This window comes from Equus asinus, chromosome 4 (assembly GCF_041296235.1).
Source record: "Equus asinus isolate D_3611 breed Donkey chromosome 4, EquAss-T2T_v2, whole genome shotgun sequence".
NCBI classification, from domain to species: Eukaryota; Metazoa; Chordata; class Mammalia; order Perissodactyla; family Equidae; genus Equus; species Equus asinus.
The window spans coordinates 21,654,218-21,679,566 of NC_091793.1; the positions used below are offsets into that span (position 1 = coordinate 21,654,218).

Sequence of the window (25,349 nt, forward strand, 5' to 3'; positions counted from 1 at the left end):
TGCAGGAGGCTCACTGAAACACTTTTGCTTCTCTACGTTTGGTTTCAGTTTTAACGATCTCCCCCTTGAACGATTATGTTCACATAAGAAAATTTCTAATCCTGGAGATGGTCCATGAACAAGCTGCTGCTGGTCTTAAGGAAAACTCTCATTTTCTCTCTTAGCATATCCATGCATCCAGAGAAACATTAAGACTTCCTAGGGGAGCTTTCTTGATGCCACCCTGGATCACTGCCAATGTTAAAACCCTAGAGAAAATGCTTTCTTAGCGCACTCAGCCCACAATATTATTCTTAGCCCATGATGTTACCCTTAGGAAAAAAAGGAGGAAAAGCTCTGAGCCACCATAACTTCTAACCACAGTTTTGCCAGGCAGGAGCTGGGACTAGTTGCTTAGATTTTGGGGATTTTACTTTCTCTTGAGTTGGTTGGACTAAAGCATTTCTGGGATTTTAAGATTTTTTCATTGATCTAAAATTTTTGTCGCCTTCGACTTCCTTAGTTTTTACCTTCAAGTTTATAACTCACCGTTTCTTTCAGTTCCCTCCTCTCATACCAAGTACAACTTGTGAAGGCCTCTTCCTCTCTCTTTGCTCATGCTAGAAAATGAATTGCCAACGTTGCATCTTTTGCACAAAATTAGAAACATTGCTACTTGCTAAGTGGCACCATTCAGAGTTTGGGGACCGGACAAGATAAAGAGAGAAACGTTGGCTCACAGGATGTTCTTAGCATTAATCTCTTAAAGGCTAAGAAGGAGGGCATCACACAAGACTCAATTTCGGGTTCTAAAATTTAAACTTATTCCACACTGTGAAATGGTATCCTTTTCTATCTCTTTGCCCCTTTATACCTCAACCTCGCTCAAGACTTACTTTTTTCTTTTTTTAACTTTTTCCTTGGTTATAATTACTCAGCTTTTTTTATTGAACTAGAAAAGAATTTGGTGTGGAATCAGCAGAGTACCTTGGCCATAGTAGGTGCCCAGTAAATATTTGTTGAATGAGTTAAAGGAAGTAATTTTTTACTCCTAACTCCTTAATAATGGACTTCCTTTTTATTAATGCAAGTTTGTCAAATTTTCTTAAATCCAAGTTGCATCTAAACAGGGTCCCCACTCTTTCTATATCTTATATAGATGGAATATTCAAGATAACAACTTGTTGCTGATTTTAAAACAATAACATCTCAATGTTGGCCTCAGCTTTCTTGTCTGTGTGGTGTAAGGACCTTCTTGTATCCCATTATTACACCCAACAGCTCCCTCGCCCATCGTTCAAACACTGAAATCCTCTGGCCACAGTCATTATCCCACATCAGCGCTTTGGAAGCAAACAGTGAGTCCCTAAACTTCCATGGCTGGGGAGTAGAGAGGAAGGGGGAAAGTTGAATGATGCTGTATAGGAACATCTGGTGTTTGCAGCCTGCACCCTACTGAGGAAGCCACTTTTCCACGGACACTAGCCCCCCAGGGAGCAGAATATAATCTCTTCCCTTACAAGTACGAGTCAGAGTGCAGAACAGGAAAATCTCAAAGAGAAGTTATTTTGGTAGTAAGTAACGATCGGCAGACATGTTACAGAGCGTACTTGGGGGGAAGCAAGGCCATCTTGGTGGTTTATTTCACAGCAGCTTTGTAATTGAATGAGTGTACAGGCAGAACCCAAGAATAAAGACTCTAATGTGATGATGCCAGCCTTTCAGTCCTCGCCATGATGGGACACTCAGAAAAATATCAGCAAAATTGGGAGGATTCAGGATATGGGAAATCTGGCCTTATCCATGATGGAGTAATTTTCTTTTAAAGCCACATTAGTTTTAAATTTTTCAGTAATTCCTTTTGAAGGGTCATTGTTAATATCAGAACTTCTTGCATGTGATTTTATCTAATTGAACTTTATGGTAAAATGTGTACTTCTCACTCAATAGTATGGGTTCAGACATTTTCTTTCCGTTCATTCAATAAATAACGTTTGAACACCTACTCTGTGTTAGGCCTATTCTGGGTGCTGGGAATGTATCAGTGAACAAAACATAGCCCCTACCCTCCTGGGTCTTACGTTCCTGTAGAGGAAGAAAGGGTTCGTATGTCAGATGGTTGTACTACCCCAGAGAATCACAAAATGGGGCAGGAGGCACAGGGAGTGTGGCTCAGCAGGTGGTGGGTGGAGGGGAGGTTGTTGCAATTTTAGTGGAAGATCAAAGGACATTTGAGAAAGCCCAAAACAAAGTGATGGAACCAGACTGGTAATTCTCCAGGGAAATAGCTTTTACTGGTATAGGGACTAGCAGGTGTAAAGTCTTAAGGTGAGAGCAAGCTTGATGCAGTGAGTGAGGTCAAGGGACCTTGGGAGAGGTCTCGGGATGGAGGTCAGAGAGGAAGCAGAGGCCAGAACACGTAAGGCCTTGCTGGCCATGCAGTCTTGGGATTTTACCCTGAGTGAGATGGGAGCCAATGGAAGATTTTGAATTAGAGGGTGAATGATCTGACTTGGGTTTTAAGTTTTAAAGGATCCCTCTGATCATCGTGTCAGGATTAGATTCTAAGGGAGCAAGAGAAAAAGCAGAGATCAGTTAGGAGGTTACTGTAATGGTCCAGGCAAGAGATGGTGACTGAGGACAGGTGATGAGAAGTGGCTGAATTCTGAAAATACAGGGTGACCATGAAGCCTGGAAACATAGCATTATTTTGTGTATTGAAATGTGGCATCCATAAACCATTTATTACCTACCAACCACAAATTACCCAGACTTGGTAACCACCCTGTATTCAAAGGTGAGCTGATGGATATGATGTGTGGTGTGAGAGACAAAGAGAGGATTCAATGATGACTCCAATGTTCATGGCCTGAGAAACTAGAAGCAAGGAGGTGTCATTTACTGAGACAGGAGAGACTGTTGGGGGAGCAGGTTCATAAGATCAGGAGTTTGGTTTTGGGACATATTAAATATGAGATGTCTATGAGACACACCAGTGGGGATCTCAAGGTAGTTAGACATACGAGTCTGGAGGTCAGGAGAGGTTAGGGCTGAAAATAAAACCTTGAGAGACATTGAGAGAGAGAAAGTTGTTTAAAGCTGTGACACAGGATGAAACCACCTAGGGACTGAATATAGATAGAGACTAGATCCCTCCAAAGTTGGGAGGCAGAGAAATGAGAAGAAACCAGCCAAAGAGAGGAGAAGGAGCAGTGATGTCCTGGAAACCAAGTGAAGAAACCTTGGTTCACTTTTATGAAACTCTGGGTTCAGGAAGAAAAATCCACATCAAGTTACTATTATAAAAGGATCTCTGTATTTGGTGAATGCTACAGTATTGCAACTAAATTATGGTGCCCCCAAATGGAGGAAAGCAGATAAGAAGGACCTCTTAAATAACGTCACCTTAACAGAGTTAATTCTACAGGTTGACTGTCTTGCCTAATCAACTCCCTCACTGCTACTGGCCTCTCCCTCCTTACTGAGACTGTAATCTTTTAGCTTGCTCTATTCTCCTATTCCCGTCTGCCTCTTCAATCACCTTCTATATGCTGACTACTCTCAAGTCTGTGAACCTAGCCTAGGACCCTCTTTTTTATTCCAGTTCTTTCTACTCAATTGTCTCCTGGGCATCTTCACCTGGTCACCCGGCAGGCTCCTCACATTTAAAATGTCCAAAACAGAATTCACTATCTTTCCTGCCACATCTGCTCCTTAGACTGTGTTCCTCATCTTGGTGAACCAGTAATAGCCACTTACATGCTCACCCAAAGAAGAAAGTTGAGAGTCACTATAGACTCTTCTTTCTCCTTCACTCTCCCATATATTTGGAGCCAAGTCCAGTCACTTCTATGCTTTAACATGATATATAAAAGCCCATGTGTAAGAGAAGGAGTGGGAGCAGAGGGGGTATCGTGCCACGCTCGTTACTTCTGCTTTGATTAAGGCATTCACCACTTACTGCCAGAACTATTATGACATTCTGTTCTTCTTCCAATCCATCTGTTCTGCTTCCAATCTATTTTTCAAAGGCACCCAGAGATCCATCCTAAAAGGAGAAAATGAATGGGTTTAAAAAGAAAAAATTGGGATCTCTGACTTTCTGAAAATATAAGTAGACTTATGACTGATCATGCCAATGGAGATCAACATCAAGGACCAAAGATTGATCCTTACAGTAGCGGAATGAGCATAGAGTTGTACACAGGAGATTTGGGTTCAAGTTTCAGCTAAATTATTTGCTACTTGAATACTTTCTGGGCAGTCCATGTAACCTATTTGTTCTTGAAAACTCAGCTCAGGTTCACTCGCTCCAGGAAGCCTTCCCTAACTACGTAGTTTAGACAAATCTCCTTTTTACTCCCGTAATGCTCTATGCTTGCCTTTATCATGGTAACACTATATTTGCTGATTTATTCCTGTATCCTCTATTAGACTATAACTTCCTTATATTCCTTATATTCCCATGGCTCAGCATAGTGCCTGGCACATAGCAAGTGCTTAATAATGTAGGATGAATGCATAGTCCCCAAACTCAGCTTCCTCATCTGTAAAATGGAATAATAATACCTACCTTCCAGAGTTCTTTTGAAATTTACGTAAGATATGCATATAAAAATATCTTCATAAACTGGAACTCAATGTTTAAAATATTTCTTGTTTATCCCTCACCACTTTATAAAGTCCAACACCTTACCATGGCCTTCAAAGCCCTAAACAATCCATTTCCAGGCCACATTTTCAATTTCCTTCTGGCTACTACCCTCACTACTCTATCCTATATGTGGCTAAGTTGGTTATAACACACCAACTTCTTTCATATCGCCTATTCTTTTATATTATACTTACCTATCTACATGTCAGGATCAATAATGTGGACTATTGTCATAATAATTATGATTGAAGTAGTAGGAAGTAAAAACAAATGTTACTATTTTCCTATTCTCTGTCTTTTCCCTCTCCATTCTAGTCAATATTCCACTTAGCCATCAGTGTGCTTTAAAACATGGGTTTGATTGCATTCTCAATGCCTACTGGATAAAATCACCTAGTAGGATGGGACAAGATTCTTCACGATCTGACTTTCCCTGCCGCTTCTACCTCCCTCTGCTGTTTGGCTAATAGCCTTTGTGACAGCTGTAGTGACTACAGTGCTTGAAGCTTTACCGAGATAGCAGGCTCTCTCAGTCTTCAAGCCTTTACACTTGATGTGCCCTTTGCCTCTGATGGCCTCCTCTACTTTGTCTATCCAGTGAACTCCCTGTCATCCTCTAAGATTCAATTCAGATGTAAACTCCTCTGTGAAACCTGCCCTTAAATACTCCTTGGCAGAATCAGATGCTCTCTCCTATTATGCTATATATATCTTGTCACAATCTTCTGTGGCGCTGTCTGTCACCTCCACTAGCCTGCATTTATGCAGCATGGGACTCTATGGGTTCTTACTGCTTGCTGGGGTGCCTGGCACATTGTGGGTGCTCACTGAAGAGCCATTGAATATTTCAACAACTACCCATCAGTGGTACCCAAGGCCCTCATTGGAGGTACTCCATCACTGTCCATCACACACACTGCTCTTTTCCTCTCTGGAGACTACTATTACATTCTTTGTCCTTGGAGGTGGAAATCAGCTGCGGGTGGCGTTTCTAGTCAGTCAAAGTTACACTAGTAACACAAATTACAGAATTCATTCTTCCAAAGGAGGATTAGGGCATCGCCACAACCCAGCATACAGTGAAATGAAGACATTTGCCTTCACTCCACTTGATAACCCCAAGCTGGGGTATTTCAACCCTCTGCATCCCCTTGGCTTGAAGCCGTGGGAGCACCGACGGCAGACCTGGGAGAGGCCGGAAGTGAGAGGCCGGAAGTGAGGAAGCGGAAGTGGGGGAGCCTGGGCGCTTGGGCCTGGGTGGAGGAGGCAGGTCGGCCCGCCCACCAGGGTCTTGAGGTTGAGGAGGAGAAGGCCCCGACACCGGCGGCGGGAACTGCCCCTCAGGTAGCAGACGCTCATTTGGAGCGGGGATGGGGTGGCGGGACCTGAAGGCGCTGCTGTGCCGCCCCCCATCCAGGGCCCGCTCCCTGCGCGGTCCACGTGCGGGCGGGAGGGGGACGAGGCCGCACGGACTGCGTGAGGGAAGGCCCCTGTGTGTGACGCCATCACGTCATGCCCTCCTTCTAGAAACTTCTCTGAGGCCCATCCTCCCCTTGAGTAAATTGCGGGCTCTCTGAGGGCAGTCGCCGGTCTGCTTCCTCAGTGAGCCGGTGCCGCAGGGCCCACCTGGTGCTCAGTGGTCCTTTGGAAACGATTGTTGAATGAATGAAGAAACGGATGCCAAGGAAAGACCTTGTCCTTCCGGAAGACCCCCTTGTCTACCGGAAGTTGGCTCTCTCTCGGCCTCCATCCTTTATGTTCCAAGTTCTTTCCCGCGCATCTCATTTCTTCCTCTCAACAGTCCTCCCGGTGTGGCGATTACTCCTTATGCTGCGGATGGGGTACCTGAGGCCCAGTGAAGTTGTTAAACCTTAGCTAGGAAATGGCAGAGCAGGACCTCAAATCTGTGCCTTTGGAGTCCTCATTAAAGCGATGAGGTGAGGTATGTGAATGCCTAGCTGTGAGCGTTCCCGAGACAGCAGCCGTTTACTCCAGAGGGCGAGGGCTGTGTCTTGTGCACCTGTTTGGCCGTTTCCTGGAATGGACCTTGTCACAGGGTAAACTCTGGAAAATCACCAGCTGGATGAATTGATGAGCGCACGGGAGGGGCTCACAAAAGTTGGTTTCTCTGCCTCTTGCGTGTTCTGTCCATGAGCACATTCACCCCTCTTCCTGCCGTGATAGTCTCGGTAATCGTTCTCCTGTCACCGTCCGGGCCGGAGCTTATTTCCCCTGAGCTAACTCGTGTCTTGAGGCAGAACCCGTCCACACCCGAGAGCCGGCTTTCCCGGTAGCGCTCCCCGGAACGCCTCCCTCCATGGCTGCCTCTGACGCAGCCTCTCGGACGCTCGTCGTTGTTGTCATTATTGTCCTAAGTCTTTGGGTAAAGTCAGTTCAGCTCCTCTGTCCCTTATTCTCAATTCCGGCATCCAAAAAGTTTTGAAAACCGATTTTTCCCCCCAACTTGTTTGGCAGCAAGACGTGAACTGAAACGAGCCATTTGTGTTTTTTTATTCCAAATATTTACAAGGTCTTGTCGCAGTCCTGTTCGCGTGTTTGATTGCTTGCAGCACCCCCCCCGCCGCCCCCCCGCCTCCTGTGGGTATTGTGTAGTATGGGACAGGCACGGCGCCACACTTCAAAAGTCAAAAAAAAAAAAAAAAAATGGAATTGAAATCCCACAGCTCATCTGGCCTCAAAGGATTCCAGGGAGAGAGTGTGGACCAGTAGTTGAACATCACGTGATGACGTCGGAGGGGGAAAGAGCCTTTGCCCAAGGTGTTGTGGGAGTGGGCAAATCTACAAAGAAAACCAAGAGACCTTTCTTACCTCCTCTTCTGTTTGTTTTGGAATTATTTACGGGAGAAGGCTCCTTAACTAAACGATGTTTTTTTGAATGTAGGGAATCATGTTTCACATTTCATATATCCTCCAAAAACTGTATAAATGATAGGTACTCAAGAAATATTTGTCGACTGATTTGAAAATATTTACTCAAAACTCTAGAATTTTACTTGACAATTACAAGAGCTGGATTATGTTTTTTAAATGTCGTGTTTGTCATGCAAAGCTGTAGAATCAGTGCAGGTTTATCCCAAAGCAGAATCATTCAACCATTTGGTCATTCACTCAACACCTGTTTTTTGAGTACCTACTATGTGCTAGGTGCCTGTTAGGCAATAGGAGTACAGTAGTAAATAAGAACATTCCTGTTCTCAAGGAGTTTCCAGTCTAGTGGTGGAGAAAGCCAAAAACCAAATAACGAATCCAAAAGTACAGATCATGACGAGTGCCGTGAAGGAAATAAACTGGGTGCTGAAGAGTATGATGGGGGGGCTTGAGTAGTTAGTGTGGTGGGTGAAGGCCTCTCAGAGGACGCCACCCAGATTTGTGACATGAAATATCTTACTTCCCTCCATTTCTAAATATTATAGGGATGTGGGTAGCCAGACAACGAAAATTCAGGTGTGAAAATTTACCCTCTTAGGCACTGCTTCTGTCTCAGATGTCACATCACCACAATTGCAATCTCAAGTTTTTGATGGTACAAGTAAACTGAGCATTTGTAGTCAGGCATCTAAAACACGTAATAAACCAGTGTATAATTTGTAACTAACACCAATTAAGTGAACTTCTTGTTAGTCTGAAAGATATCTGTAGTGGGCCGGTGTCTTACGTATTCTGCGTTCATGTCACAAGGTCCTGTGCATTAGGAAATGACACCAGTTCACTTCTCCAGACTTGCTTCTCTGTGGTTTTTCCTGTGATTAGGAATGTGGTTAGTTTTGATATGATGTCCACCACATCCATTTTAAACTACTCTATTGGATTGAAGGCTATTATTTAGACACTTTTGTGGGGCATAAAATTCATTTAATCAAATATTTTTAAAAATGCAGGTTAAAGAATATGGGAAAACCTGAAAACTAGAATTTTTGTTCCCCCAAAATATCGATGGGTAGCTATCCAAAAAAGAAAAGAAGAAAAGGGTTTTAACAAGTGTTATTCAACTCCAGCAGGTTACAATTCTAACAGGCTTTTTTTTTTAATAGACTTGTGGGGAAACAGATCAATATTTGCTGCTCTAAGCCAGTGTCATAGCGCATCTCTGCCTTGAGTGAGTTTGGTAAAAGGGAAGAAGGGACAATAGAAAAAGAAACCACCACGATTGAAAATTTTAATAGCTTCTTGAAATGCATTATAAATTGAGTTTTTGCTGCAGGAGTGAGTCGGATAGAAACACCTGTATTTGAAGAGAGAAAATCAGACAAAATGTAAAAACACATAACTTCTCTTTTTTCTTCCTAGGGTTGATGATAGTGTTTCTCTGAGAAATCTTAATTAAACCAATACATTTTCTATCTTGCTTATTTGAGGATGGGTTGTACTTTCACAAAAAAAAAATTTAATTATCCCCTTCTCTTATTTTTTAAAAAAGAAGTAATAGTTCATTTAGGATGCTTCTGAAAATTTACGTCTTCCTTAAACACAGAAATAATCAAGCTGAGCTAGGAATTGAGAAGGTCAAAGAAGAGAAACAAACCCAAAAATAACAAACACGTTTGTTATGGATTTTAATATTTTTCTTCTGTATGTGCACAGTTTCTCTAGTAAAATCTGATTATAGATTGTTGAGGCTTCATTTGGTCTGGATGCTTGTCAGGGCTTGAAATGAATTTGGTACACTCTCTTGGTGGCCATCAGTGGTGACTCACTAGGGAGATTGCAAAGTTACTGACCCACCTCAGTGTAAAGTAATGAAAGGGAAGAAAGGGAATGGTTTCTTATAAACTGTGACTTGATCATTCAGAAGCATCATTTAAATTTGGGGGCTGCATACCACTTTTACGTTTTAACTTTTTTTTTTTTTTTGGCAAGGAAGATTAGCCCTGAGCTAACATCTGTTGCCAATCTTCCTCTTTTTGCTTGAGGAAGATTAACCCTGAGCTAATGTCTGTGCCAGTCTTCCTCCATTTTATCTGTGGGACGCCACCACAGCATGGCTTGATGAGTGGTGTGTAGGTCTGCACCTGGGTTCCAAACCTGCGAACCTCAGGCTACCGAAGCAGAGCATGCAAACTTAAGCACTATACCACTGGGCTGGCTCCTTGAACGTATTTTTGTATCAACTTGGATGAGCCTCTCTTTGTATGTACTTGGTGTGAGATCTGACAGACACATGCTGATCACTCCAGGTTTTAGGGAAACCCTTACGCCATTTGAATCATAGTATTGACGTTGTTTAATCCTAAACTCATACTTCTTTTTCTAAAGCTGAGTAAAGAAAGTAATTTAACGTTTTCTTGAACTTACCAGCCTTCCCAGGACTAAAATATTGGTTTCAGGTACCATGAGTTAGGTGTGGAGTCCACTGAGGTACAGCTATTTGTCTTAATGGTTGATGACCCTCCCCCTTTTAGATTGACAGGAAAGCAGACCATGGTTAGATTGGATTCTAATGATGTGTAGTTCTAAACAGAGTACAACCATAGAATCACTTGGTGATTCTACGACTCAATTTTCCTCTTAATTACCTTTGGGACATAACATTTTTATACATGACAACGAATCTTAAGCAAGAGATGTCAGAGCACAAATTCCATTTCTTTATGCTAACTTGTCCATTGTCCATGAAATGCTTTGGAATAATTTTATTTCTGGCCAGAGAGGTTCAATGCTATCTTCTGTGAAACTTTTCAGTCTAGAAAGACCACCTGTATTTCTTTAAATAACACAAGCCAATCCGTTATGAGAGTTTTTGCCATGCTGATCCTGAGAACATTTATATGGTACCCTCAGTTCTGGCTGATGTAAGTGAGGGGCTGAGTTAGAAACTAAAGCTAGATTTTTCAGGTTGACTTGGTCTTCTATAGACACTAGAAAAATATTTAACTTACATTTTTTTGTGTACTTTTCTTTGCAGGAAATCGATGCCTTGTCAAGATGGAGATTAATAATTTGTATGTGGGAGCAGCAGAACAGGGGGCCAGTTACCTCTCAAGGGTTTTATAAACCCATCACATAACTCCATCCCAGTGCTCTAATCCTGCGTCTCCCCTTCAGACTTGTCTCACCTATGGCGTTCAGGAGGCAAGTGAAAAACTTTGTGAAAAATTACTCAGATGCTGAAATAAAAGTCAGGGAAGCAACTTCCAATGACCCTTGGGGTCCTTCTAGTTCTCTGATGTTAGATATCAGTGACCTGACTTTCAACACGATTTCCCTCTCAGAGATTATGAATATGCTATGGCAGAGACTCAAGGACCATGGGAAGAACTGGCGCCATGTGTATAAGTCCCTTACGCTAATGGATTATCTCATCAAGAATGGATCAAGGAAAGTTATTCAGCATTGCAGAGAGGGGTTCTGTAACCTTCAAACACTGAAAGATTTTCAACATGTAGATGAAGCTGGAAAAGACCAAGGTAACAGTTGAGAACGTTTATACAACGTGCCAATGAAGATTAGGAGTTTGGGAGGGGATCATTTTAAACCAGGAGCTGGGGAAACGTTGTTCTTAAGTGTTATTAGCTACCTCTCCTCTGGGACAGTTAAGGTTAATCCTTTGTGTTGACTCCAGAGTACCTTAGAGAACTAGATTTTTTTTCAAAGGCATGTGTAAAACTAATACTCTTAGGTTCTGATAAAAGGATACCTCATAGAAAATGAACAAAGTGAATAAAAGAGGAGGCACTGCAATTTTGTATAATGATATCACTGTAATTCATAATTATAATTAGACTGGAATTCAGTCACAAATGCAAGGCAGTGTTTCCAAAGACTATGGACTCTTCACAGACTGTCTAGATGGAAGTAGTTATATGAATACAAAAATTTAGGTCGTAAGATAATTTTGTCGGGGGTGGAGGGGAGGTGAAGCAGGGAGAGGGTCTGTGGAGCACCCGGCGGAGACGGCGCGGTGCAGCCTGGTCGTCTGCAGTGGTAGGAGAACCGGCACCTCCTCCCCTCCCCTGGAAAATTCAAATTTGTGTTTAGAATGAATAGTCCTATGAATCATGCGAAGAGGATAAAATTCAGTGCAGTCTCTGTAAGTGTACATTTTTAAAATAGACTGTTTTTTTTAGAGCAGTTTTAGGTTTACAGAAAAATTATGCAGAAAGTACAGAGTTCCCACATACCCTTCCCTCCCACACGTGGTTTCTCCTATTAACATCCCACAGTGGTCTGGTAGGTTTGTTACGATTGATGAACCAGTGTTGATACTCATTTACTATAAAACCTTTAGTTTACTTTAGGGTCCACCCTTTGTGTTCTCCAGTTCAGTGGGTTTTGAAAAATGCACGTCATGTATCTACCGTTCCAGGATCATACAGAATAGTTTCACTGCCTTGAAAATGCCCTCCACTTCACCTATGCGTCTTTTCCCCCCTCCTCCAAACCCTTGGCAACCACTCCTCTTTTTTATTGTCTCCATAGTTTTGCCTTTTCCAATATGTCATATAGTTGGAATCATTCAGTATGTAGCTTTTTCAGACCGGTTTCTTTCACTTAGCAATATGCATTTAAGATTTCTCCATGTCTTTTTATAGCTTGAGAGCTCATTTCTTTTTTTCCCCTTCACTTTTTGAAAAACAGCTTTATCAAGATGTAATTCACATACCATACAGTTCACCTATTTAAAGTGCACAGTCCTTTGGTTTTTGGTATATTATATTTTTAAAATTGATAAAGTATATGTAACATAAAATTTGCCGTTTTCAGTGTACAATTCATTGGCATTAATTACATTCACAATGTTGTGCAATGATCACCACTATCTATTTCCAAAATTTTTTATCACCCCAAACAGAAACTCTGTAACCGTTAAGCAATAACTCCCCCGCCAACCTCTAATATACTTTCTGTATCTATAAATTTGCCTATTCTGGGTGCCTCATATAAGTGGAATCATATGGTATTTGGCTTATTTTGCTTGCCCTAACGTCCTCCAGGTTCATCCATGTTATAGGATGTATCAGAAGTTCATTCTTTTAAAGCTGATTAACATTCCATTGTATATATATACCACATTTTGTTTATTCGTCTGTTGATGGATTCTTGGGTTGTTTCCAGCTTTTGGCTGCTGTGAATAATGCTGCAATGAACATTAGTGTACAAGTATCAGTTCAAATGGCTGCTTTCAATTCTTAGGAGAGGAATTCCTGGCTCATATGGTAATTCAATGTTTGGCTGTTTCAGGAACTGCTAAGCTGTTTTCCTTAGCAGCTGCACCATTTTACATTCCCACCAGCAGTGTGTCAGGGTTCCTGTTTCTCCACACCCTTGTCAACACTTGTTATTGTCCATCTTTTTGATTGTAGCCATCCAACTGGATGTGAAGTAGTATCTCATTGTGGTTTTGACTTACATTTCCCTAAAGACTAATGATATTGAGCGTCTTTTCATGTCCTTGTTGGCCATTTATATATCATCTTTGGAGAAATGTCTGTTCAAATCCTTTGTCCATTTTTAACTGCGTTATTTGTTTTTTTTATGGTTGAGTTTTAGGAGGTCTTTATATATTCTGGATACAAGACCCTTGTTAGATAGATGATTTCAGATGTCTCCACCCATTCTCTATAGGTTATCTTTTTACTTTCTGGTTAAATTTTGATAAAGTCCAGTTTTACCTGTTTTTCCTTTGGTTACTTGTGCTTTCGGTGCCTTATGTAAGAAACCATTGCCTAATCTAAAGCCACGAAGATTTATATCTGTGTTTTCGTCTAAGAGTTTTGTGGTTTTAGCTCTTACGTTTAGATCTGGGATTGATTTTGAGTTAATTTTTGTATATGGTGTGAGGTAGAAGTGCAGCCTCCTTCTTTTGCATGCAGATATCCAGTTGTCCCACTACTATTTGTTGAAAGGACTATCTTTCCCCCTTGAGTTATATTGGCACCCTTACAAAAATCAATTCACCATAGATGTATGGGTTTATTTGTGTATTCTTAATTCTGTTCCATTGAGCTATATGTCTATCCTTATGCTAGTGACATACAGATTGCATTGAATCTGTAGGTCAATTTTGGGAATTTTGCCATCTTAATAATATCAGTTCCTCCAATCCATGAACACAGGTGTCTTTCCTTTTATTTAGGTCCTCTTTCATTTCTTTCACAAATGTTTTGTAGTTTTCAGTATACAAATCTTACACTTATTTTCTTAAATTTATTCCTAGATATTTTTTTCTTCTTGATGCTATTGTAAATGAAATTTTCCCAATTTTGTTTTCAGATTGTTCACTACTAATGTATAGAAATACAACAACTGATTTTGTATATTGATGTTGTATCTTACTACTTTGCTGAACTTGTTTATTAGCTATAGTAGTTTTTTTTTGTAGATTCCTTAGGCCTTTCCACATACAAGATTATGTCATCTGCAAATAGAGATAGTTTTACTTCTTCCTTTCCAGTCTGGGTGCCTCTCATTTCTTTTTCTTCCCTAATTGCCCTGGCTAAAACCTCCTGTACAAGGTTGAATAGAAGCAGTGAGAGCAGACATCCTTGTCTTGTTCCTGATCTTAAGAGGAAAGCTTTCAGTCTTTCGCCATTAAGTATGATGTTAGGTGTGGGTTTTTCATAGATGCTCTTTATCAGGTTGACAAGTTCTCTTCTATTCCTAGTTTGTTGAGTGTGTTTACCAAGAAAGGGGGTTGACTTTTGTCAGATGCTTTTTCTGCATCTATTGAGATAATTTTGTGTTTTCCCACCTTGTCTCCTTTATTCTATTCATATGGTGTATTACATTGATTGATTTCTGTATGTGAACAACCTTGCATTCCTAGCATAAATCCCACTTGGTCATGGCATATATGCTCTATTTTATGTATTTATTTTAGGTCTGGTTTCTTAAGGGCAAGAACAGTGTCCCTAGGACTTAGTACATTACCTGAGATTAGGATCACTCAGTAGATGTTTGATGAATGGGTGATTAATATCTTAATATTTTTACACTTTTAGCAAATTTTTAGAAATTGACTATCTTTTAGGAATATAAAAAATATAAATGTCAGAGTTGACTCCTTTAAAACAATATGCTGTTCCATTTTTTAACTATAAATTACTTTTTAAAATAGATTTTTAATACTAACAGTGCTTTATTGAGAAATAATTTATATACTATAAAATGCACAGCTCTTAAGTGTTCAGTTTGATGAATGTTGATAAGTGTGACCATCACCCATATCAAGATAAAAGAGCGTTTCCATCATCCCCGAAAGTTCCTTCATCTCCCTTTCCAGTCAATCCTCCCTCCTCCGCAGAGGCAACAACTATTCTGATTTCTCTCACCATGTAAGTTGGTTGCATTTATTCTTGAAATTCACATAAATGGAAGCATACAGTGTGTATTCTTTTGTTTCTGGTTCCTTTCTCTCAGCATGATGTTTTTGAGACTCGTCCAGGTTGTTGCATATATCAGTAGTATTCCTGTTTATTTTTGAGTCGTATTCCATTATATGAAAATACCATAGTTGTTTACTCATCTTCTGTTGATGGATATTTGGGTTGTGTGTAATTCTTGGCTATTATGAATAAAGTCATTATGAACACTCTTGTGTAAGTCTTTTTGTGGCCATACATATTCACTTCTCTTGGACATATACTTAGGAGTGGAATTTCTCGGTCATAGGGCAGGTGTATAATTAAAATTTTCTGAGGTGGTTTCTACCATTTTATACTCCTGCCCTCAGTGTTTGAGAGTTTGTTGTTCTACATCCTTGTCAATACTTAAGTATTGTTATTCTTTTTAATTTAGCCATTCTGATGGGTGGATAGTGTTTCAATTTGCATTTCTCTGAGAGTTGTTCAGCACCTTTTTGTATGCTTTTGGTCATATGGACATCTTTTGCCTATTCAGGTGTTTTGCCTATTTTTAATTTTTTTGGTCTTTTTATCATTGATTTGTAGGAGCTCTTTATACGTTCTGGATATGAGTCGTTTGTCAGATGTATGTATTACAAACATTTTCTCCAAGTTTGTGGCTTGTCTTTTTACTTCCTAATGTTGTCTTTTGATGAAGTCCAGTTTGTTTTTTCTTTTATGGTTCATGCCTTTTGTGCCTTGTCTGAGAAACTGGCCTACCCCAAAGCCATGAAGGCCTTCTTTCTCCTGTGTTTTCTCTTAGACATTTTATAGTTTTAGCTAGGTCTGTAATTGATGTAGCACTAGCTTTTGTGTGTATTGTGAGGTAGAAGTAAAGTTCATTCTTTTCTATATGGTATCTAGTTGTTTGCCTGTTATTAGATTTTAATAATAGAGCATTTCCATGTGTGGTATCTCATTTGATTCTTACAACATCTTATGAGGAATGAAGGATATATATTATTTCTTTTACAGAGATGAAGAGCTAATCCTCAGACAGATTAAGTTATTTAAGTAAAGTTGCACAGCTAATTAATGTCTGAACATGATTAAAACTCATATATCCTAATACCATTTAGTCCTATTCTATTATTATGCTACACAGCCTCTCCTAATTGAGTTTTTAAAAATATCCTAACAAAGTTTCACTGAACTACTAGAATGAACTTAATTAAAATTGTCTGAAAAGTCCCCACTTGAATGTTTCATACCGTCAAATTATTTATTTACACAAATTATGGTATTCTTGTTATAAAACCAATTTATGTTCTCAGAAATGTCTGCATTGTAGGTTTATGTACTATTTTATTTTCAATTACCTAAGTCATGAAATTGCACTTAATTTCCTTTAAATGGTCCATTTTATATGTACATACACATGTATTTAAATTAAAGGTAGATTTTTTTAAAGTACATTTTAAAAAGACAAATTTTCAGTGTTACAAAGTTATGTTAAGCTATTTTACTAGAAGTAGCATGCAATGGTGACATTACTGCCATTTTAGTTTTCCACTATCGTTCTCAGTCATCTAATTTCGGAAATTAGACACCTTACATTTATATGCACTGCAAATTTTGTATAGGCTGCTGCTCTGTGTGTTTTCCAAAACCTGAGGATGGGCCGTTACCAATCACCTATGCATTTGTTCGCGAAAGTTCGAATGTCTTAGAGTAAGAAGCAAGGCTTTTAAGCCATATTTAAGAGAGAAATTAAAATGTAAAAGGCAAATATTCTGGAAGACATAATATGTTTATTTATATTTATACTAGTTTATGGATTATTGAAATCAATTTTTTTTAGAGGGAGGTTGTTTTTTGAGTTCAGATTCTCATAGAAAGAGAGAAAAGACCAGGTATTTGGGCCCTGAAAGCGTTTAGAGAAAGAGGGAGCCTGGGCAAGTAGGAGAAAAAAAGGAATAATTGGGATTTTCCTTTTCAAGGTGACTGTAGTGAATTGAATAGAGCCAAAATATCTGGAAAGAGTAACTTCAAGAAAAAGAAAATATTTAAAAATGTAAAAAAATTACCTTAGATGTTGGTTAGCCATGTTAAGGCCCTAAAAGCCAAAGAACTGCAATTCGGGGGTATTACTTCTTTTCCAGCTGGGGCTGGATGTGGGGTGGTGGGAGGCAGGCAGTTCCTGGGCGGTACGATGTAGTGGCTATGCACCATGGGAAAAAATCTAGCTTCAAAGTGCATCAGACTTAATTTTTTTTCTATAGGTGTCAGACAGCAGCAGTCAAAATTCTCTAACCGTCGAACCCACCTGATAGGTGATGGTGGATTGATTAATTATTGCAATGCAGATGTGCTCGTTTACAGAGGAGAGTTAACTAACACGAGGCTGCTGAGTTCATTTATAGCTCTTGTGAGCAAATGTGATTTCCTGTAACAAATGTTTTTACGGTCTTGATGAACAAATGAATTTCCTTTAACAAACATATATTATAGGCTTTGGGTTAACGTAGTCTGTTCTGTTATTAAAAGTTATAATACTGTGAGTTTAAACAAAACCTTTGTACCTAAAACAGTTGAATATTTTGGGTCACCTTTTGCTCCTTTTCAGTAAATAGAGTTGTGTTGATAATCATGATAGCAAGGAGCAACAAATCATGAATTTATTTCAACTTAAATGTGCCCGTCCAGCCAGTATTCCCACAGTGCCATATTTTATTGTACTCACATGGACAATGGAGCACAGTAAACAAAACAGGAGAGTAACCAGTTTAGCACTTCAGTGCTACGTCAGCCGAGTCGGTCTCTCCCCAAGGTTCTCGTCAAATACAAGAGCTTACATTTGTATACTAAAGTCAGTCAAAGAAGTTAAAAGTCTGTGTTTTGTTATTTTTATAGAGCCAGTCTCTACTTTCTAGCTTGTTAACTTTATGACTTCGGGAAAGTTTCTTACCCTAAACTTACTTTTCTCATCTGTAATATGGCCTTCACGAACTCTGAGGGTTATTGTGAGGACTGGAGGTAATGTCTGAAAGTCAGGCACATGGTAAGTCATCAGTGTTAGCTCATACTCTTGGTCCTTGACATTTTTAAATTTTTTAACTTTTATTTCCTGCAGTGTATATTCGTGTTCAGATAAAGCTCGGTGCACGTCTTCGCTAGGAAACTCTTGTCCGCTGCACTGTCGCACTCAGCAGTTTCTGCCCGTCCGCGGTCAGTTGCAGCACGTATCACCCAGCCGTGATGACTGCTCTGCGTGTCGGTCTCCATCGCTAGACTGTGGGTGTCCAGAGGGCTGCGATGATTGGATGTATCTCTGTTTCTTCACTGGGTTTGGTGGAGGTGTTGAATAAATGTTTGCTGACTGAGTAGCTAGTGGATTGCTGTGGGCCCAAAGAAGGGATTGGTAGCTTTTAAGAGTTTCTCTTCATCCTAAACGTTCTTCTGTTTTTCTAGGTATAGATTTATTTTTACTTATCCTGCTTGGTCTTTGGAGAGCATTTCTAATGTGAGGCTTCATGTCTTTTCTGTAAAATTCCCAGCTCTTGTCTCTCTGATTATTGCTTTTTTGTGCCTAATTTTCTTCTTTTGAAATCTTCTAAGTGAATATTGGGGCCTCTCCTTTATGAATTAATCTTTTTAATCTTGTTTCTCTGTGCTGTGTTTTGGAAGAATTCGTCAGTACTATTCTTCACTTACCAATTCTCTCTCCAACTGCTAGATGCTGGAGTTTACCTTGGATGTTGAGGGTTTTTTCTTTATTCTCAGTGACTATAGTTTTGGTTTCTAGGATTTTTGTTTTTAAAGATTGGCACCTGAGCTAACAACTGTTGCCAATCTTTTTTTTTTTCTGCTTTTTCTCCCCAAATCCCCCAAGTACATAGTTGTATATTTTAGTTATGGGTCCTTCTAGTTGTGGCAATAGGACTTTTAATTGACTCTTTTCATATCCATCTGTCCTTGTTTCATTTCTGCCTATTTTTGTTTTGTTTTATAATCTCATATTCCTTGTTGTGGATATGATTCCTGTATTAATCTCTCTTAATTATATTTATTTTAAAATCTGTTAGAGGATTTTAAAATCCTGTAACAATATAGAATATTGATTTATAGAAGATCCTATAGAATCCTGTTCTCATTTGGAGTGAATTTATGTTTTGATTGCTGCTTTTATTGGCTATCTTTCTTAAGCATTAGGTTTTTTAAAAATCTATTTTGGAATTTTCGTTTTTAGGCTTATTTTAAGTGAGAAGTTCTTTCCCAACTACCCATGCCTGTTCGCTTTTCCCTTTATGTCGGTTTTTCAGTTCCCGCTGCCCGGCTCCCTGGCGGCCTCCGGTGCAGCCCTTGCAGAGGTGGCTCGGCTCACACCCAGCATGATACTAGGGTGTCGTAGATCCCATCGTAGATCCAGCCAGCAGGTGGCTTAGTTTAGTTCAAGCCTTAAGGCTGCATGTGTGTCCTCTTGCTTCTAGACCCACAGCTACAAATAACTTATAGCCCAGGAAGCAATTAGCAGCTGGGTTTTTTTTGTTTGTTTTCTTTTTCTTTTCTCCCAGCCTTCTCTCACAAACACGGCTATCCCCTCACATTAAAGAGTGAGACCAGCTCTAGTTCCCTAATACCCAAGTTGCTGAACTCCTAGCTGCCAGATCAAGAGCCCAGCAGCCCTGTGGCTTCAGCCCTGCTCCCTGCTTTTTCATTTCTCTTGTATTTCTGGTTTGCAGAGGTTTTTATCTTGTGTTTGAGACTGATGATGTCTATTATTGCTCTGTATTTGGAGCAGAACAGAGGAGTACTTTGAAGCATGAACTTACTGTGCCAACTTGACTGAAGGTTTTTGAACTTGAAAATGACTTAATCAGATCTACTGTTTGGGATGCTGCTTCTCTCCCTCCCCACACACCCCTCCCACCCCACCCATGGAGGCATTGTAGAGGGTAGATTGTAAGGGAGTCTAAAGATAAGTAAATAATGTAGAACACCACAGGCACACAAAATGATCAGGGCCTGAACTAAGGGAGATGGAGAGGAGAGAATGGATCTAGAAGATATTTAGTAGGTACAGTCTATGGATGCGGATTACTGATTTTGAGGAGGTGAATGTTCATATTTCTGGCTTAGAATGAAGGTAAACTTCACTGAGAAAGGAATATAGGAAGAAGAGTAGATTTTGGTAGGTCATTGGGTCAGGAATGGAGAGAGGAGTATTAAGATGTTTTGTGACTACTGTTTGAAGCCCACTACGTGTTTTTCCAAATGTCTGTGTCTTTCCTACTGGTGCATCTCAGTGCCCAAGATCTTTGAATTTATTATATTTCCAAATCTCTACATGATGTTCAGTTGTGGACTTATGCAGACTTCTCCCCTAGATTTGGGAAATTTTTCCTCAGCGTATTTGTTCATTTATTTAACAAACATTTCTTGAGTAGCTCTTAAGCAACAAGTATAGTTCTGGCCTTCATGGATGTTATACTCTAATGGAGGAAAAAGATATTTATCAAATAAACAGACAATTACAAAGTGTGGAAGTCCTGTAAAAGGCAAGTGCAGTGCTAGGAGAGTGTGTGACAGTGGGGCCTGACCAGGTCTGAGGCCCTGACGTACGCGTGGGGTAGGGTGGGAGTGGCTTGTTAGCTCTCAGTAGAAGGCTTTCCTGAAGGAGTGAATCTGAGCTGTTCCCTCTGCCAGGCGCACTCTGCCTGCCTGTCTGCAGAGCTGGCTGCTTTTTGCTGTTCAGGAGGACTCAGCTGCTATGTTAATTCCTCAGTCAGACTTTCCTTAGCCACACCCCAAATTAATGTTTAGCGTGTCGCTCTTCTTTATTTTCTTTAGATCATTTATTTTTATCTGAGATTATCTTGTTTAGGGACCTTGTCTCTTCTTTTCTCACCTCTGCCCCCACTACTGAAACTTACGTGTTCAAGAAATGATTAAATGACTGCACAAGTGAATACCCTTGGGTGGTTGTCTGTCCAGAGTTGTTCTAGTGATTTGTATGTCCTTGTCCTTTGCCTTGAGTTTGAGGAGACTCCTCAAGTTGGCCTTCTACTCGTTCATTTTTCTGTCCTGTTGACCCTCCCCTCACTCCACTGTGTCTTTCTAATGGGAGTTGCCAGTGGTACCCTTTGGCGGTAGTGATGGGCATGTGACTTTCAAGCTGGGCCAATCAGAGTCGTTCTCCTGCATTTTTCAAATTTGAATGAAGGAAGAAGGAGACTTCTCAGGTGGCAGAGTGTGAGGTGGGAATCTGGAGCTGTTTGTGGTCATATTCATATCCAGATTGAAGAAGCCAACTGCAAGAGAAGAAAATGAAAGCATTACCCAGAGAAGCAGGGATGGGAGAGGGAAAAAGAGTCCTGGAAGTTTTCCGGTGCCTGCTTCATTCGTACCTGAGGCCCAGTTGCAACTCCTGGTTCTCCCACAGCCTTTGCCTTCGCCACTTCAAATTGAGTTTCTGTCACTTATAACCAGAGTCCTAATTAAAACAGTATATAGCTTTATTTTTATTTTAACCTTCACCTCAGCCAACAAGCTTTTCATCTTTCTGTGTTTGATATAGTATCTTTGCATATCGATCTGTTGCGTAATTTATTTCAGAGGACCCGCGTTTCCCCTCCCTGCCTCTCCTTCTTCCCCTCCCTTCCCCTTCTTCCTCCCCCTTTTTTCTTTCTTTCTCTTTTTCCGACACAAGCAGTTGCTGCCTAAGTTAATCTATTTCCAGTACTATTCTATTTTAGTACTATGTCCTCCTTCCTTTCTTTTCAGAAACATACTGGTTAGAAATGAATAGATGCCATCTTATTATTACTTATCCTTGAAGCAGATTATTGGATTCTTGGATTTTTTGCTTTCAACTTGGATGCTCTAGAATAGCCAGGTTCCTCCTCTTTGGCATCTCCAGGGTGGTGAGGAGGTAGCCGGGCTGTGGGCAGCCTTGAGTGGAAAGTTCACTTCCCTACTTTGTGTAAAATGCTATGGCCTGACCTTCCTGATGCTGCAGACTGCTGTGTCAGGGAGCAGCCCTGCTGTTCAGGGAGAAGGCCTCTATCGTTGGGGCTGGCTTTCTGCTTCATGTACCTGCTCCTCCCTTTGAACTGTTGCAGCTACCCTCACATCCCACCAATCCGTGTAGACTCCAAGTAGAATATTAGCATTCCACATCTTTCCCATAGTTTCTAGTTCTAACCTTTTCTAATTAGGGGGGTTGCAATAAATTGTTTTAGGTCAAGCAGCTTTCTCAGGCAGCTAAGTTGTAAATTGGCATTCAGTATGTTTCATCCATCTGGTTCCACTTTTACTATGTCAAGGAGAAAATTGAGATTTTTTTAGTAATTTGCTCCTTTTATTTATTCGTTCACTCAGTAAATAGTGATTGAGCATCTACTGTGTGCCCATTGCTCTTCTAAGACACCAAAGATACTAGGTGAATGAGATTCTCTGCCCTCGTGGAGCTTATATTCTAGATGAGGAAACAAACAATAAACAAGTAGACGAATAAATACATAGTATTGTATTAGATAGTGATAAATACCGAGGTGAAAAATAAAGCAGGACAGGGGAATAGAGAGTGATGGCAGTGGGGTGACTTCAGAGAGAGTGGGCAGAAGGCAGGCTTCTCTGAGGAGGGGACATTTGGGTAGAGACCTGAACGAATCAGGGATCTAGCCATGCGAAGAGTTCCTAGCAGAAACAACAGCCAGCATACAGCTCTAAGGAGGTGAAAGGTGTGGTGCGATTGTAGACTGAGGCGGCCAGGGTGCCTGGAGAGGAGTAGGGAGGGGCACAGTGGAAGCGAAGGAGCGCGTGGAGTTAGGAAGGGGAAGACAAGCTTTCACCATCCCCCGCCCCGAACCCACCCAAAGCAAGCTGTGTCAGTTATCTGGAGGTACGTAGTGTCTGGCACATTGTCCCCAAAGGCTGATAGTCACAGCAGGCTTCTGTCATGTGACACTGAGTGGTAACCGAAAACACTGGGATTTTTTGGTTATGGACTCTAAGCTTATTGTAGGAAGTTAAGAGTGTTTAGAATGAGAAGGTTTGAAGCAGTTATAAAAGAAGTTTGGAAGGAAGAAATGATTAAGAAGTGAGGTTAGATAAAATAATCTTGGAAGAGGTGACAACTTGAGCAAAGGTTTCTGACACTGTCCATCTCAATCCTTAATGAAACGACTGGCAGTTAGAGAACATTGTTGGCCCTTGTCGTCTGAATATACCCTGACTTTGACCATATCTCATTACCTCTACTAATAGTAAATTATGATTGGAAACATTAAAACCTTAATTCCTCACACTTGGAGCCCGAAATGTGCATAGTAGTGGATCTTTAGGGACTTTTCGGTTTACTTCTACAAGAAGCCTTGGGAAGAAATGAGATGTTAATATGAACTAGCCATAAGATATGGAGAAGTAAGGCATTTCCTTTATAATTTGTCTTGGGAGAGGGTTAAGAATAACAATAATACTGTATATTTGAATGAGTATACATTTATATCTGTGAATTAGACTGAACAGATATGCTTATACTGGTTTTTAGACAGGAAACTCAGGCCCAGACAGGCCACCTGACTGGCTGAGAGTCACACAGCTGTTTAAGGGCAGCACCAGGGCTAGAATTCAGATCTTAGACTGTGCTCTGGTATCTACTAATGGCATCAAGTTGTTATGATAGGATGTTAGTCAAAGAAGAGCCAATTCCCCTTCCTTCTCTTGTTCCACCTCAATTGTACCTCTCTAAGGTAACAGATACTGACAATCTTGTGGGTGCACAGCTGGCCGTCTGCCTGCCCATCCATCCATTCACGCATGCATGCATGCATCCACCCATCCATCCATCCGTCCTGGTATTTCTCTACTGCTCTCTTCTGTATACCTATATAGTGGTTTATTTCTCTGTGCTTTAGAGATTTGAATCATGCTATGCATATTTCTTTAAATCTTTAGCCATATGTCATGGTCATACATCTTGGTCAGTGCATCTAGCTCTAAATCATTCCTCTTCTTTGTATGCCTATATTGTTTGATTTATTGCGTAGTACATATTGCTTTTAAAAGGAAAATCCAATAGCATGTTTTAAGTGAAAAATGTAATGCCAATATATAGTGTGATTTCATCATATATTTATTTGCTTCTTAAAGTATAAGAAAAGGAGTACAGTTACTGACAATTCTAATGAAACTTAGGTTCCCCCTACATTTGCTACAGATTTTTTCACTTTACTCACATTTTCATTTTTTCCTAATTTTCTTTAGAATGAAAATTAATTGTAGCCTAATTTAATATTTTCTTTACTAAGCAATTTGATGTATTTTTCAGGTTATTATATCCGGGAAAAGTCTAAGCAAGTCATAACATTGCTGATGGATGAGCAGTTGCTGCATAAAGAGAGGGAAATAGCGTGTCGGACAAGACGGCGTACCTCCTACTCTATGACATTTCCTAAAAGAGTGCCTGGGACTGGCAACTCACCGACCGCATGCGCTTCTGCTCCTACACCAGAAATTCCTGCTTCAGAGAGGAAGCATAAGCTGCTTAAGGTTGCAAGGCTATGTAATAAAAGTACGTATAATGAACATTGGCCTAAAATGCAGTAGGTATCATTTAAGAACAACTAAAAATATAAAACGTTAGGTTTTAGTACTAAAGTATTAATACTATATTAGTACTGCTGTTACTATATTAGACCTCATAATATAGAGAACAAAGATGAAGAACAATATTCAGTAGAAAATTGATGATTATTTTCTGAATGCAATTATCTGGGATTCAAATAAACTGTTTTTGAGCTTTAAAGGTATTGAACTGGTGACTGCAGTATTTGGCATCATGATTCAATTTTAAGATTTAATCTGGAATGTGAAGGAGAACTGTTTTCTGAGACTGGGGGTCTGGGTGTGCATTTGTGCTATTTGATCCTACAAATCAAGAAGTTGACATTTGCTCATATGTGCCTCAAAATTCTGAAAGTGCTCTAAGACTCTTCCAGGATAGTACCTTGTGTTATATAATCCTTTCCTTTGCTTAAAGCTTTAAGTCTGGACTACTAAACTTTAAAAAAAAGGATTTATTTAAAATATAATGTTATAATAGAAATCAGCAAGAAAACGAAACTATCTTTTCTACCAAAGTTGCTAAAGCATAAAGGAATGTCATTTTGTATCTGTTTTGTTTATGTGTGTTTAATATCTGTCTCTGCCACTGGAATATCTGCTCCAGGATGAAAGGGTCTCCAGTTAAAACCGAACTTCTCCAGTTAAAACCCTGTTGAAAAGTTGTGTATGAGGAAAGGGCTGTTGGAGGAAGCAAAAACGTCGATGAAATGTGGCTTAGATAACTGCCCCTTGAAAGGAATTAAACTTCGTGCCATGAGTGAGGGCGTAGCAGGAGTAAGAGACAGCTA

At 40.2% G+C, this 25,349-nt stretch overlaps 1 protein-coding gene across 5 annotated transcripts in view; it reads left to right on the top strand.

Annotated features, from left to right (window-relative positions):
- Positions 1–25,349, top strand: part of ENTHD1 (ENTH domain containing 1) — a 152,502-nt gene that overhangs the window by 52,704 nt on the left and 74,449 nt on the right. For 3 of the 5 annotated variants that reach the window (XM_070506840.1, XM_070506843.1, XM_070506842.1), the window contains exons 2-3: positions 10,557–11,058; positions 24,266–24,508. In XM_070506840.1, the coding sequence (XP_070362941.1) occupies positions 10,710–11,058; positions 24,266–24,508 (592 nt within the window). In that variant the 5' untranslated portion in view covers positions 10,557–10,709. The remainder of the gene's footprint in view (positions 1–10,556; positions 11,059–24,265; positions 24,509–25,349) is intronic. The other 2 variants (XM_070506844.1, XM_070506841.1) reach the window with 1 other exon arrangement.